This window comes from Lathamus discolor, chromosome 2 (genome assembly GCF_037157495.1).
Source record: "Lathamus discolor isolate bLatDis1 chromosome 2, bLatDis1.hap1, whole genome shotgun sequence".
In the NCBI taxonomy this organism is placed as follows: domain Eukaryota; kingdom Metazoa; phylum Chordata; class Aves; order Psittaciformes; family Psittacidae; genus Lathamus; species Lathamus discolor.
In genome coordinates, this window is record NC_088885.1 from 100,964,811 (window position 1) to 100,980,514 (window position 15,704).

A 15,704-nucleotide genomic window follows, 5' to 3' on the forward strand; every position below is an offset into this window, starting at 1 on the left:
ATGTTCCAAAATGCATATATAACAATAAATGTATGTGTGTGATATCATTAAGCAGAGAATTTAATTAATTTTTTTATAGTAATACCACTTTTCTAAAGTCTTACATGATGTTTTGGTTAATATTCTCTATGTGCCTTGCTTGCATTCATATATCTATGATTTCTGGACTCAGATAACAAGGAAAACAGCCTTTGAAAGAAACAAAAGGTAGTTTTAGCCAGTTGAAAACAAACAAACAAACAAATCACAAAAACCTCTCAAGAAAACCCAATAATCCTATTCACTGAAAAAGATTGGCACAGGTTGCCACCTGTGAAAAATTTCGATTTGTTTTCTTTGATGAACATAATGCATATCTGGTCCCTTGAGGAAGAAGTATACTCATTGATTTTCACATGCTGATTCATGTTCATTTTTAATGCATTTTTTGGCTTGCGCATCATGTGTCTGACACAAAGGTTTCTGTGTGGCTGTCAGTGATTGGAATGAAGCACAACCCTATGAAGCACATTCTTCATCTGTATTCTGTGTGTGTATACCCTGCAATAACAAAATGAGACTGTTGCGAACAGCCTCTGTAATTCCGTAATTATGGTTCTGATTAGAAATTTCTGACAGTCTACATGCCTGAAACTGCATACGCCACTGTACTTCCACACTGCAGCTTTAGGGTGGATTACATTTTTCTTGTCTGTAAATCAGTCCGGGGTCTAAAAGATACTGAGAACCCTCAACTGAGCTGATACTGCCCTTTTCTCATTTCTGCAACTGGAGATGTCTTGAATATTCAAGATCTGATTCATTTTTTCACAAGGCATCCTGATCTGTTACCTTAGAAACAACTGCTTAGACACTGGAGGTTCACAACATTTAAAGAACCGGGGAGTGAAGCACTGTGATGACTAACTTGAAATGAAGGTTTGAATAAGTGTGTGTTTGCAAGGCTTTCATATTTTAAACAAGAGTAAGGAAAATGTTTTTTTTTTTCTTTTTCTCTTATAATATTCCTAATATGTTTACATGATATCCTACATCTTATCAGTCACTTCATTCTTGTAAACAGGCAGCAGTTAGAATAAACTAAATTCATGGTATTCTTACTGGGAAGCTGAAAATATTAATACGATGTTTGTTCTGTAAATTTATTCTGATCAGTCATTGCACACTAAAAGCTGAAAAATTTATTAAGGGTTAAAACGTTCTCTGAGATACATATACATAGCCTGCTCATAAATAGTAGAAGAAACTGCATCTGTGGTTTTAATGCTGGAAGCTGACTTTAACGATTTAAAGGTGATGTAGAGTGTACTTTCTGTGCCCTGTCAGGTGTCTGTTAGTGCTGCCCTATGCTGCAGACTGGTGCTGGTTGTCAAGAGTCAGCTAGAGCAGATGCTGGTATATACGCTGTAAAACACATCTTGTAGCATGTAAACTGCGATGCCTTTCTGCAGTGTGTGGGAATAATTAGATCATCTGCATGGAAGAGAAGGAATGTCAGACCTCATTCAGGGAGATGTGCATCAGGGAACAGACACCTGTGTCTCTACTCAGAGACAAAGAAAGAGGAAAAAAGCTATTTTGTTCACCTAGAGATGAGAAAGAAAAAAAAAAAGATTATATTTATGTTGTGGTTGTGTGCATGGGAAAGAGTGACAAAGTAAATTCCTGCATTTCCTGTAGCTGTGGGACTGACCATGAGGTGTTGTGATCTGTAGCTCCCCAAGTCCCTCTCGTTAGTGTGAAGTTGTCAAGACTGAGCTCCCTTACGCAAGGCACTGTGCACTGGCAGTGGGTTTTTTTTGTGGAGACAGGCTACTTAGCCTGAGGAATGCTTTCTTTCTGTGTGAGTCTGTTGAGTATTAATTCTTGCTAAAGAGCCATATTCTTGGGGACTTGACAGCTATGTAGAAAAGAGTTCTCTTACATGGTTATTTTCATAGAGTTTGATTTGTGTCTTGATGTGGTCTTACAGGTTTCCAAATCTCTAAGTAGTGATGTTCTGCAGAGCAGCAATGCAATAAATATGTCTGAAGGAAAAGCATATAACGCAGGAAGTTAAATTTTCTATGCCAGAAAATTAGTAATGATTCTCACATTATCAAAATAGTAGTAGATCTCTAAGTAATGCTTAATAACCTTAATAAAAGCTTAATAATTCTTAATTGCTGATAAGTTAAAGTGATGATCTGATAATTTGTGATCAGCATTATAAGGTATTCCAACTATCATTTTGGGGTTTGTCTGCTGGTGTCTTTACCTTTATAGTCTTTAACATATCTTCTAAAGCATCCATATCTAATAATTTTTTTGTGTATGGTAGTTACTGTCTACAATAGATCTTAAATTTCCAAGAAATTAATTTAAGAATCAGAAAAAGGAAAACAAGAAATCTGGTATCATCAAAAGGTTTCTCTTCATCTGGTAAGAAGACTTGAAAAATGTGGCTTTGTTTTTTCATCCACCAACTAACTGTTAGTTTCATTTTCCATGACTATGAGAATAATCGCCAGCCTGATTAATGGCAGACATTCTACACCTACAGCTTCTTCAAGGAGCTGCTGCTGAGCAGACACACCTACACTTTAACCTAAAAGCAGATTTGTAGAACCGGGGCATACGTGATAAGAGAAGATCCCTCTGTATGCACAGCAGGCAAGATGTTCGTTCTCTTACTTCTCACTGCTATTTGGTTGCACTGCTTCTTCCTCCATCCGTAGCCCTGTATCACAAATCCCAGATGAGAAAAATGTCATTCCTTCTTCTATTTTGTTTCTGCTTTGAGCTCTAAGCCTGTTTTTAAAGCCCTGTCACATGTGGCTTTCCTAACAGAGCACAAGTTCTATCATTTTGGTTTTCTTTTTATTAACAAAAACTAATATTTGATAGAAACCTAGAGCCATGTTTAGAAGAGTAGTGCACAGTTTTACTGAGAAACAGTGCCCAAGTCCTTGTTTACAGCCATAATCCCTGAAGATGATCATCCCAAAGTGGTCAACTCTCTAATGGGGAAAAGGCACTGCAGGTATGCAGTATTAATGATGGTGTTTATTCTGGTGATGCAAAAGAAACTACTGAAATAGGGAACAGCAAAGTGATAAGTGCAACACAAGTGAAGAGATGGTTTCCCTTTGCACTCCCTTTAGGAGTGTAAATAGATTACAGTTTTGGTGGTTTTGCTCCCTGCTTCCACACTGAAATATAAAAAAGAAACTACTGGGATTGCCACGTTAGTGGTGCGCACTCACCTGTGATTTTCTTCTCTGTGCTGTTTGCAGCTCTCTCTAGTGAATATCTATCTCTTCACTGGCTAAGCATCCCAATAGCTGTCGGACCCCGAACAAAATAACTGTCTAAACTGAACACAGACTGGAGCTCTGAGCATATGTTCCTGAGCGGCCATTCTTTGTTTACTTCTTATTTCAGAAAAAAAGCTATCATGAAATCACATTAAATGTTTTTTAAAGACTAGATTATCAATATGTATCTGCCATTAACTGTCCATAAAAGTTACATTTATCTTGAGCAGAGCTGCCTGAAGGTGACTGAGAAGAAAAATTCAATATTAAGCACATTTCAGGTGTCTAATGGCTGTATTTTAATATGTTGGGTTTTGGTTTGGTTTTGGTTTTTTTTTTTTTTTCATTAGTGGCAAATGAAAATAGAAGTAATTTTACTTTAGGTAATATACTTGTGGTGTACAGTACTAAAACCATTTCGATAATTTAATAATTTTCACAAAGTAGGTGAAACAGTCTCTCAACCTGAGTGGAGGACTGCTCTTTGGAGAGGCCGAGAGAAAACTTCTGTTTCAAGGATGATTCAAGAAACATCTGAAGAATTTAACTTTCTGTCATTAAAGAAAGAAAGCTCTATATTTCAGCAATGAAGAGTGCAAAAATCCAAATTATCTCTACCTAAAGAATTCATGTGCAGAGCATAATGCAATGAGCAATCCTGACTACGTGAAGAGTAGGTGTGAAATGTCTGAGTTCAGTGTAAAATATTTCTCTAACCATTGTTCAGATTTCAGAAACTTCCCATTCACCCTCAGTAGAAAGCAAGACCTTTCAAAAATGTTATGACAAGAAGGAAAGGGGGGGCAGGGAAAGACAGAAGCCTAAAAATAGCAAGTAAGGTAGTGCATTCAGTTAAGATTAGGAGTCCTGACTGAAATCCTTGTCTTGAAACAGACTCAAAGGGTTCACACTGTTCAATGGAGTATGACATAGACAGTGAAGCTAGCTTGCTCAGGAAAGGAAAGTTGCACTTAACTCTGCACAGTGCTGAGAAACAGTGTAAATACACTGAGAAAAGCACTGCACTCAAGTGGAACTGCCAGACTTCACACCGGGTCTGTAACAAGTTAGCTTTCAGCTTCATCTTGTAAAAATATTTTGACCTGGCTGTGTTTGCATTTATAAAAGTATAAAATTTGCCCCCAGAAATGATGCTCAACACAGAGAGATAATGTGTTTTGTCATTAATGTCACCACATCACAATAGTATAACACTCAGAATATTTAATTGCTGTAGTTCTTTATATCTTTGTATCTTTTGTCGGAGTAATCCCAGGCACAGCTGCAGGTTGGGCAAAGAAGAGATTCAGAGCAACCCTGTGGAGAAGGACTTGGGGGTGTTGATCGATGAGAAAATGAACACGAGCCAGCAGTGTGCGCTCGCAGCCCAGAAAGCCAACCGTATCCTGGGCTGCATCAAAAGGAGTGTGACCAGCAGGTCAAAGGAGGTGATCCTGCCCCTCTGCTCCGCTCTCGTGAGACCTCACTTGCAGTATTGTGTGCAGTTCTGGTGTCCTCAACATAAAAAGGACATGGAACTGCTGGAACAAGTCCAGAGGAGGGCCACGAGGATGATCAGGGGACTGGAACACCTCCCGTATGAAGACAGGCTGAGAAAGTTGGGTCTGTTCAGCCTGGAGAAGAGAAGGCTGCGTGGAGACCTCATAGCAGCCTTCCAGTATCTGAAGGGGACCTATAGGGATGCTGGTGAGGGACTCTTCATTAGGGTCTATAGTGATAGGACAAGGGGTAACGGGTTAAAACTTAAACAGGGGAAGTTTAAATTGGATATAAGGAGGAAATTCTTTCCTGTTAGGGTGGTGAGGCACTGGAATGGGTTGCCCAAGGAAGTTGTGAATGCTCCATCCCCGACAGTGTTCAAGGCCAGGTTGGATGAAGCCTTGTGTGGCATGGTTTATTGTGAGGTGGGGGTTGGAACTAGATGATCTTGAGGTCCTTTCCAACCCTAACTATTCTATGTTTCTATATAAATTGACATTTTAATGTATAACTGCGCATGCATTACCTGTGAATATTTATTTTGTTGTTTCAGTGAAAGCAGTCATTTTTTAAAAAATATATACAATATGACTGCTTTTATTTCATGTTACTTTGTAAAAATGACATATGGAAGAACTATTAATGCTCTTTATGTTTTTCTGCCTTAGGGCTACTCAGGATTAAAAGAATTTATGATCATTTTACATTAATAAATGAAAAAGTAGAGATTATTGGCTCCATATGCATTCCCAAAACATTCTAAAAGCAAGAGAATACAGACAACTCCATTGCCTCAATTTTTATGAATTTTGAAAGCAGTTACCTTCAAATACTGAACTCAGGCTTTTTTTGAATACTGTGATGGTAACCTTCTTATAGAATCATAGAATCATAGAATAGTTAGGGTTGGAAAGGACCTCAAGATCATCTAGTTGCAACCCCCCTGCCATGGACAGGGACACCTCACACTAAACCATCCCACACAAGGCTTCATCCAACCTGGCCTTGAACACTGCCAGGGATGGAGCACTCACAACCTCCCTGGGCAACCGATTCTTGAAAGATAATCATTATAACAATCTCCTAACTTGTATTGGAAGAAAAATATATTTACATGCCAGGTAACAGAAGTAGGGTTGCTATTATTGTAGGATTTTTAAAGTATAGGTTTCCTAAACCTGAAGAAGATTCTGGGATATTATGTCTATTCCTGTTAACTCACAAAATACTTTGCTTGTAGATCTTCTAGGTTAAGTGCACCATCTTGTGTTCAGTATAAATAATTGTTGCAATGCAGATGATGTTACATTATAATTATTGCAGAAACTATAAAATCTTCTTATATGTTACAATACAAGATATCCCTACACATCACACAAATTCTTAAAAACAAAATATTAACATTAAAAATAATGTAGAATGATAGTGCTTGAAGATTTTTTCCTTTATTTATATTATTCATATAAAATATCATTTTACAGAAAAATAATTATTGGTTCAAATCCAGACTGGATTTAATAAGTAGTTTAAACTATAGGGTTTTCATGCAGAAAAAAAATAAAATATCAAGATACTCAAAGTTATTGAAATAGATGAGGTTGAATTATATGTATAGTTCTAATTTGCTCACTGGTGTTATTATGAATTGTTCATTGTGCTGAATATGCTGTCTCACTTATTTCTAGGCCAATATCTTGGCAGAGCTTGACTCAAGGCAGCTTTAGGACACAGGAGAAATAACATAACTGTGTGTTCCCAGCTGTTACTTTTAATCTAATTATGAAGCCGTCTTTTCAGAAAGTCATAGAAGGGTTGAGGTTAGAATGGGCTACAGGATATGGCCTAGTCCAATCCTCCTGCTTGAAGCAGTCAGCTACAGCAAGTTGCTTAGGGCTAGCTGTATCCAGTTGGGTTTTGAATATCTTCAGTGACGGAGTCTCCACAACCTCTCTGGGAAAGCAGCTCCAGCACAGTCTTTGACCAGCCTCCAAAAGTTTGTTGCATTCAAGGGGAATTTCCTGTATTTCATTCAGTACTGATCACTTCTTGTCATGTCACTAGGCACTGTTGAGAAGAGCCTGTCTCTGTCTCCTTTGTTCCTTCCCATCAGGTATTTGTACATGTTGATCAGATCTGCCAGATGAACCAAGCCTTTGATGGTCTTTGTGGCCTTTGTTGGATGTACTCCAGTATATCCATACCTCTCTTGTGCCCAAGAGACCATAACTATGTACACACTCACTGCAGATGTAGCCTTGCCAGTGCAGAGAAGAGGGAAGCTCACGTTTCTCAGCCTGCTGCCCATGCTCTTTCTAATGCAGCCCAGGATACTGGTGACCTTCTTTGCCCATCTATACAGCCACCCAACCACTTTGTCTATTAACCAGTCCTCACAGTTTTGCACTGCCTGGAACTTGTGGGTTGAAAGCTTTTAAGTAGAGAAACACAACATTCACTGCTCTCACCTCATTCACCAAGCCAATCATAGCAGTCATGTCAAGCATGATTTCCTTTTCATAAGATCATCCAGACAAAATTCTTGTCCTTCATGTGTTTGGAAATGGCTTTCAGGATTATTTGCTTTGTCACCTTCCCAGGGATCAAGTTGAGGCTGACTGAATGCTCTCAGCATTCTCCTTGATTTTCTCAGAGATGGGGGGACATTTCCTTTCTTCCAGTCCTCAGAAATCTCCTCCAATCACCATGATCTTTCAGAGACAATCAAGAGTGATTTCACAATTACATTAGGCAACTACTAGGGGTATTGCATTAGAGCCCATGGGCTCATGTCTGTGCAGTTTGTTTAAATATTCACTAACGTGGTCCTCTTCCTTGCTCCAGGTTTTCTCTTTCAACTCAAGAAGGCATACAGTACCTCAGTCTTTTCCATGTCATTTGTCACCAGGTCCCCTGCCCTATTTATCATCACACTCACATTTGCCCCATCTTGCTTTAGCAGCTGACATACCCGTAGAAGTCTTTTTTGTTGCCCTCTACAGCCCTGCTGCTATCCTTTCATGTGTCCTTTTTATGTTTGAGTTTAGTCAGGAGCTCACTGTTCATTTGCAGGCTGACTGCCACCTTCACTTGATTTTCTGCTTCTCCAGGTAGACTTCTGTTGAGCTTGGAGGAGGTGATCTGACAGAGTCGACAAACTCTTCAGGAACCCCTGTCTTTCCAAGACCACCTCCCATGGCATTCTTCCAAGCAGACCCCTCAACAGTGGAATTTTTTCCTTCCCAAGGATCAGAGTCGTGGTCCCACTTTTTGCCGTAGTCCCTCTTTGCAGCAACTTACACTCCACCATCTCATGATCACTGCAGCAGGGCTGCACCTGACAGTCACATCCCTGACTGGTTCTTCCTTGCTTATAAAAGTATGATGCCTAGCAGAACTCCCCTTATCAGCCTGATTACCTGTGTCAAGAAGTTATCATCAACAAACTCTGGAAACCTCCTGGATTTATTGTGCCCTGCTGTATTTTTTCCCCACATATCAAGGGGTTAAAATTCCCAATAAAGACCAGGACCTGCAAATACAAGGCTTCTTCTAGATCTCTGAAGAAGGTTTGATCTACTTCTCATCCCTGATCGGGTAGCTCTTAGCAGACAGACACCAACTACAGTATCTGTGGCTGTGGGCAGACACTGGGCTGCCTACTAATCCTGAACCAAAAACTCTCACTTGGATCCTTGCTCAGCTCAAGGCATAGCTCTGTGAATTCCTGCTGCTGTCTCATATAAAGGGCATTATATAGTTGTGGGGAAGACCACTGACTGACAGAGTAGGGGTTTTGCTGGGTGGAGAGGTTTGTGTTGCTTTATTTAGTTGAAGCTAAGGATAGCAGTAGCTTCTTTTTGTGGAAGCATCCACAACCTTTCTTCATATTTAAGTATTTACACACTGAGGCATTGCCATAAATGGTGTTCAAGACTTAGGTTAAGCCATCGAGTGTTGCTGCCACATGCTTTGTCTGCTTGATTCCATTCTCATCCTGTGTTCTGTAACAGCTTCAGGAAAGCATCAGACCAGATTGATCTTGCTGTAAAAGAATCCTGTTTACTACCAGTTCATGTATCTTTTTGCTATTACTAGAATGTCCTTGGTGCAGCATCCCAAGACCCCTCTGTTCTGCCTCTTCAAGGGCAAACCCCTTAATTCCTCCAGCATACAGTGGGACTGACAAATTTTCAGCTTCCCTTGATGCTTTCATTCATTCCAACAGAAAGCCTTCATTAGAGTGTGGAGAATGTATTGATTTTTTTTTGTCCAGCTTAATCACTCCAAGTTCAACACCACAGAGAGGACCTGACTATACTAATTTTGTAATCATGAACAAAAAAAAGGAGTTGTTTGTCATTAGGTTTAGGAATCTTAGAATTGAGTTTTTCTCATGCAAATTTGTTGCACTTAATCTGAAATTACTCTGCTTCATTATTAATCTAGTTTTGACATTTATTCACATACCATCTCTTTCCTCCAGAGTTCAACAACACAATTTAGAGGAACTGAATTTTTCTTTCTTTTTTCTTCTTTTCTCTTGTCTTTCATTTCCCGGTCTCCCTGCCATCAGTTTGTATAATTATCCCTTCTTAAATCTGCTCTTATTTTTCTCTCTAATTTCTGAAACATTTCCTAATATTTTTCATTCTATATAAAATCTCATCATTCCTTTCTGTACAGAATGTCTTAAATGTCACCTATGTCTGCTGTGCAGTTTTCTCTTTCTCTTCCTTTCAATTCCTTTGCTATTTTCCTCTAGTTCTCCTTTCCTGCTTACCACCACCATTCTTCTAAATTCCTATATTTCACCCTTGCACAACTGTCCTTTCCCTTAAATTGCTGTCTATTCTTCTGGGAGTTGTTTTTCCACTATTAATTCTTTTGTTGTTGTTGCATTCAGGATTAAATCAGATTTTAAAGCAGCAAGCGCATGTCATAGACATCTAGGAGGTTCTTTCTGCTCAGATACAATACTCTTGTCTTCAGCAGTTCACTTCTAAGGCCTTTCTTGCCATTCTGCATGTTTTTTGGTGTTTTGGTGTTTGATTGTTTTTTTTTTTCTTCGTATTATTTGTGGCTTTATTAACATAAACTTTCCTAATCCTGTTTCTTTTTTGTTTCATTCCCTTGTCACTCCTTGTGCTTTCTCCATTGCCATGTAGGTCTTCCTTTCTTGTATACTTCCTACTTATCAACATGCAACTTGAATGAGTGGCTACATAGGTCTTCTTTGGTTTCCCCTTCATAAATTTTCTCTCTCTCCATTTCACTTTTTTGCTTAGAGCAGGCAGTGTGATCCTGTCTGTGTGTTGGAAAGAACTAGTTCCCAAAAGATCCTTGTCTTACCTGGAAGCAGGGACTACAGCTGCAGCGTAAAAGGATAATAGTGCCTCTGCTGGGTTCCTTATATGATGTATCACATCATAGAATCATAGAATAGTTAGGGTTGGAAAGGACCTCAAGATCATCTAGTTCCAACCCCCCTGCCATGGACAGGGACACCTCACACTAAACCATCCCACACAAGGCTTCATCCAACCTGGCCTTGAACACTGCCAGGGATGGCGCACTCACAACCTCCCTGGGCAACCCATTCCAGTGCCTCACAACCCTAACAGGAAAGAATTTCCTCCTTATATCCAATTTAAACTTCCCCTGTTTAAGTTTTAACCCATTACCCCTTGTCCTGTCACTACAGTCCCTGACGAAGAGTCCCTCCCCAGCATCCCTATAGGCCCCCTTCAGGTACTAGAAGGCTGCTATGAGGTCTCCATGAAGCCTTCTCTTCTCCAGGCTGAACAGACCCAACTTCCTCAGCCTATCTTCATACGGGAGGTGCTCCAGTCCCCTGATCATCCTCGTGGCCCTCCTCTGGACTTGTTCCAGCAGTTCCATGTCCTTTTTATGTTGAGGACACCAGAACTGCACACAATACTCCAGGTGAGGTCTCACAAGAGCAGAGGGGCAGGATCACCTCCTTCGACCTATTGGTCACACTCCTTTTGATGCAGCCCAGGATGATGTGATGAAGTATCTTCCACGCTCAGCCTTCACTGTCCCCAAATGAGAAGAACAGAAATATAAGCACTTCCCCAAAGCACGCTCCTTGCTAATACACCTGTATTGTAGAATTGTCGAATGCCAGGTTGGAAGCGACCTCAAGGATCATCTGGTGCAACCTTTCTAGGCAAAGCATGACCAAGACTAGATGTCCCAGCACACTGTCCAGCTGAATCATAAAAGTGCCCAGTGCTGGGGAATCCACAAATACATGCTCTTCTGTTCTTTCTGTCCAGTTTAAAGTAAAATCCTTCCTGTAACAAACTTAACACCCAGCTAGGGTCATTTCAGGCTAGGGGATGGTATACTAGATTTTTTCGAAAATTGAACCAGGGCAGAACCAGTCTGGCTCATCTTTTTTCCGCATTGGCTAAAAGATACGGTATATGTATATGGTTGTATCTGAGCAGATAGTTGAGTATTTGGGAGTGTGCACAAGTTCTGATGTCATTTACTATTTGTTTAACAAACCATAGCTGCTCTAAAGAAGACATTATAGTCAGTTATGGATATCTGAACTTCAGCACTTATTGAAAAGTGGATTTCTTGCCATGATATATAGAGTCATTAAGTTCTACAGTATAAATCCTCTGTACAACCCTTAGTTAGCAAACCACTGAAGCAGTCATCTGCTCTGAGCCAGCCTCTGGAGTGTGCATATATGTTGTCATAGGAACTGCTTTTAAAGTTGCAGAGGAGAAAAACTGCCATGGAGCATCAAATTCTAAGTATCAACAATATGAATATCTCCTTTCTGATTACTTATGGGTCTTATGCTATTTTTTAGCTTTCCTTTAAAAATAATTATAATAATGCTTGTGGTTTGTTTGACTTAAAAAAAAATACATAAACAGTTTATTTTTTTCCAGATTTAACACTTATAAAATTTGTAGTTATTTTTCTGAACCTTCTGGTTTGGTTTTAAAAAAATAAATATAAGGAGTAATTTAACTTTACTCTCTTGCATAATTTTGGAGTACATCTTTACAATGCTAACACAAATCTCCCAAAACTCGAGCAAGTAGCCCAGTTCCTTCTGATGTGTACAATTCCTCCTGATAGCTTCCAAGCTGCTTCTTCACAGTAATATTAAATGGACATCAGCAAAGCCATCATCCTGCAGTTTTAATCTGCATAATTCTCCTAGACCTAGATTCTCCTAGACTTCAGGGATGCAGAGGACAGTTGCTTTTTTCCAGTCTTCATATCTGTGCTCAAAAGGGTCCTTTTTAAGCTGTAGCCTTTCTATGACCAAAATGTTTTAAAAATAAATTTATTTTCTCTGTGTATACATGTCCAGGCACAGTTGGTATGAGGACTAAGTACATGTCTTCTTTGATTCACAAGTTTTCATATAAAGCTGGAGTTTTAGCAACAAACTTCAGTACAGATTATTTCTCATATACTACGTATGGCTGGGATAGAGTTAATTTTGTTTTGGATCTGTGGCTAAAACTGTTGGTAACACATCAATGACTCCATAACAATGTACAGGGGGCCAGCCTACTACAGCTATGAGAGTCAGACTATAGGAAAGTCCATCTGTTTCAGAGCTGAAAATCTTTTGCCACAGAACAATAACTAGTGTATGACATGAGTGCTCTCAGTGCTGCATGGCAACTACTGAATAAGCTCAAGAAACCTGTGTTGTATAGATTTTTTCTGTCACAGATTGCATGATCACTCCTGGATATGTTTGTCACAGAGAGCTGAATGATTTACTGCTTAATATCAGCTTTTTTGTTTCTTGTTTTTAGCCCCTTGTGAAGCCAACGCATTCTTTTGCCACAGTAATATGTGTATTAATAATACATTGGTCTGCAATGGACTCCAGAATTGTGTGTATCCTTGGGATGAAAACCACTGCAAAGGTAATGTGCATAACTAGAAATGTCAAGTCATTTTGCCTGCATGGGATACAGCATATTATCCTTAGCTTCTTGTTAAGTATGTGCCAGATGGGTCAAAGCTCAGGAAGAACAATTTAGGGAGAGCATACGCCAAGCAATTGAGAAAATGAAGAAAGGTAAAATTACGGGTGGGTTTTCCTTTTAGTGTCTGCATTTGTTTTGCTTGGTGTTTTGTGTTGGTTATGTCCTCCTGGCTGGTTATGTCCTTCTGGAAAGCTTTCTGATCACCTGGTCTCTGTTTCCTATACACTCTAAAATGTAATTAGAAGTCATATTTTGGTTTGTTTGTCATAGTTCCCTTTGTAGTGGAGTAACATACGGGTAGCAGGTGTCTTCTAGCTACATTCCATACCTGTAACAGCCCAGGTGGGCTAAAAATCCAAGGTGAAGTGTAATTAACACTGTAAAAAAGCAACCAAATCTACCTATAATCAAGAGAAATTGAAGAGCAAGGAATAAACACGGGAAATCAAGCATAATATCTCTTTCACGGGTGGGAGCTGATGTTCTTAACCAGGTGCTGAGAACAGTGTCTAAATATTGCTCTGTGTTTCTAGGGAAAAAAATAAAAAAATTAAAAGAAAAATAAATCAGCATCTGTGTTGTTTTCAGGGAAAAGAGCTTAACAATCTGACATTGAAAGCTAGGGAGATAGTTTACTTCCCTCCCACCCTGCCCTCCGTCTGCTGCAGATTTGTTCCTGGAAACATGGGGTATGCCAAATTTAGGAACCAATCAAGAAAAAAAATCAGAATGAGATGGATTAGCAGTCAGGCCATAAGTCTGCTGAAGCCTGTAAAATCCTGACAAGCAGTGCAATAGGGTAAAACACAAATGAAAACGTACTTCAAAAGAACACAGTAAATGGCATAATATTCTTTAAAGAAACTAAATATATGAATGAGAAATAATTATCTGTTTATTTATTCAGCAAGGAGAAAAAAACAGAAAAACTTCCCCACTCTCATTTACAGAATTATTTTCACCTTTAATTTGTCAAGTACCTTTCTACTGGGCCTTGTGAGATTATCCTCTCTTATTTTCTGACTGATTCCAACAAAAATGTTGCTTGTTGCTGTGTTGCTTTTTCTAATTCTGCTACTTCTCCAGAGCCTGTGTCAGTGAGAGAAACCCCAGGTGACACTACAAAAGCACGCAATGGGGAGTACTGAAAAGTTAATTTTTGTTATCTAGGAGATTATGAAGAGATTGATGTTATTGCTTTGGTGCCAATAACTTTAGTTTCAAAAGCTTTTTATTAAGCCCTTTGATACACTTTAAATTGTCAAGAAAAATTACACTAAACTGGGTGTTGCAACCTAATCACTGTTGTTCAGTCTTGCTATGCCTGTGGGAGACTTATGTGAATGCTTTTTGACATGCAGCAGTTCTACAAGGCTCAGTCACCATATCATGTGTCTGCAGCCATACGAAAGCAAATCACAGAGAAGTAATGTGATGCCACTTTGGGCACCACAAAGAACTGTCGTGGTTTAAGCCCAGCTGGAAACTCAGAAGCACGCAGCTGTTTGCTCACTCTCCCCTCTTCTTTCTCCGCCTGCTCCCAGAGGGATGAGGTGGAGAATCGAAAGAATGTAACTCTCATGGGTTGAGATCAGAACAGTCCAGTAACTAAAGTATAACACAAACAACTTCTGTAACACCAATAATAATAATGATAAGGGAAATAAAAGAATACAACTGCTCACAACCCGCTGACCAATACCCAGCCCAACCTGAGCAGCGATCTACCCCTTCTGGGTAACTGCCCCCAGTTTATATATTGGGCATGATGTGCTGTGGTATGGAATAACCCTGTGGCTAGTTTGGGCCAGGTGTCCTGTCTCTACTCCCTCACGGTTTCTTATACCCCTCCTCACTGGCAGAGCATGGGACTCATGAGTCTCTCAAACTGCAATTAATGCTGTGCCTTTTTTTTTTCTTCTGTCACACAGAAAAAAGAAAAGCTAACCTGTTGGACCAACTTACAAATACCAGTGGGACTATAATTGGAGTGACTTCTTGCATTGTGATCATCCTCATTGTTATCTCTGTTATAGTACAGATCAAGCAGCCTCGTAAAAAATTTGTCCAAAGGAAAACAGACTTTGATCAAACCGTGTTTCAAGAGGTATTTGAGCCTCCTCATTATGAGTTATGCACCCTCAGAGGGACAGGGCCTACAGCTGACCTTGCTGATGTTGCAGATGACTTTGAAAATTATCATAAACTGCGGAGATCCTCTTCAAAATGCATTCATGACCATCACTGTGGATCACAAGTGTCTAGCATTAAGGGCAGCCGTAGTAACCTCAGCACAAGAGATGCTTCTGTCTTGACAGAAATTCAACCCCAGCCTGTAAAACCACTCATTCAGCCCATGAACAGGAGAAATATCCTTGTCATGAAGCATAGCTACTCACAAGATGCTGCAGATGCGTGCGAGATAGACGAAATTGAAGAGGTACCAACCACAAGTCACAGGCTGTCCAGACATGATAAAGCTGTTCAGCGGTCAGTATCAATAGATTTTTGATGAAGACTATTGTGTAAGGACTTGATTGCCCAAACATATTCACACTTTATTCAGTAAAGACATATTTCTTCTTTATTTGTTGTTTGAATTTCTGTTTCCTGATAGCACATACCATTATATTATCTCTCTCTTCCTGTCTCTCTCTCATCTCTGTTCCTGTTTCCTGAAGGACCCTGTATCTCAGTTTTACATTTCTACATTGTCTTTTTCTTTCACCATTTTACACATACTCACATACATACAGAAGTCAACAGAGAACAGGTATAATTTTTAAAAACCAAAGATTCTGTGTGAATCTCATTTTTATAAGAGCCACATACATGTGGTTTCCTTTTAACTGAGGTGCCCTTGAGTATCATCCACTATCGATCTAATGTCTCTAAATCAATACATGAATAA

At 39.5% G+C, this 15,704-nt stretch overlaps 1 protein-coding gene across 3 annotated transcripts in view; it reads left to right on the forward strand.

Annotated features, from left to right (window-relative positions):
• Window positions 1–15,704, forward strand: part of NETO1 (neuropilin and tolloid like 1) — a 71,970-nt gene that overhangs the window by 52,376 nt on the left and 3,890 nt on the right. For all 3 annotated transcript variants that reach the window (XM_065667901.1, XM_065667902.1, XM_065667903.1), the window contains exons 8-9: window positions 12,617–12,730; window positions 14,725–15,283. In XM_065667901.1, coding sequence (XP_065523973.1) covers window positions 12,617–12,730; window positions 14,725–15,283 — 673 coding nt within the window. The remainder of the gene's footprint in view (window positions 1–12,616; window positions 12,731–14,724; window positions 15,284–15,704) is intronic.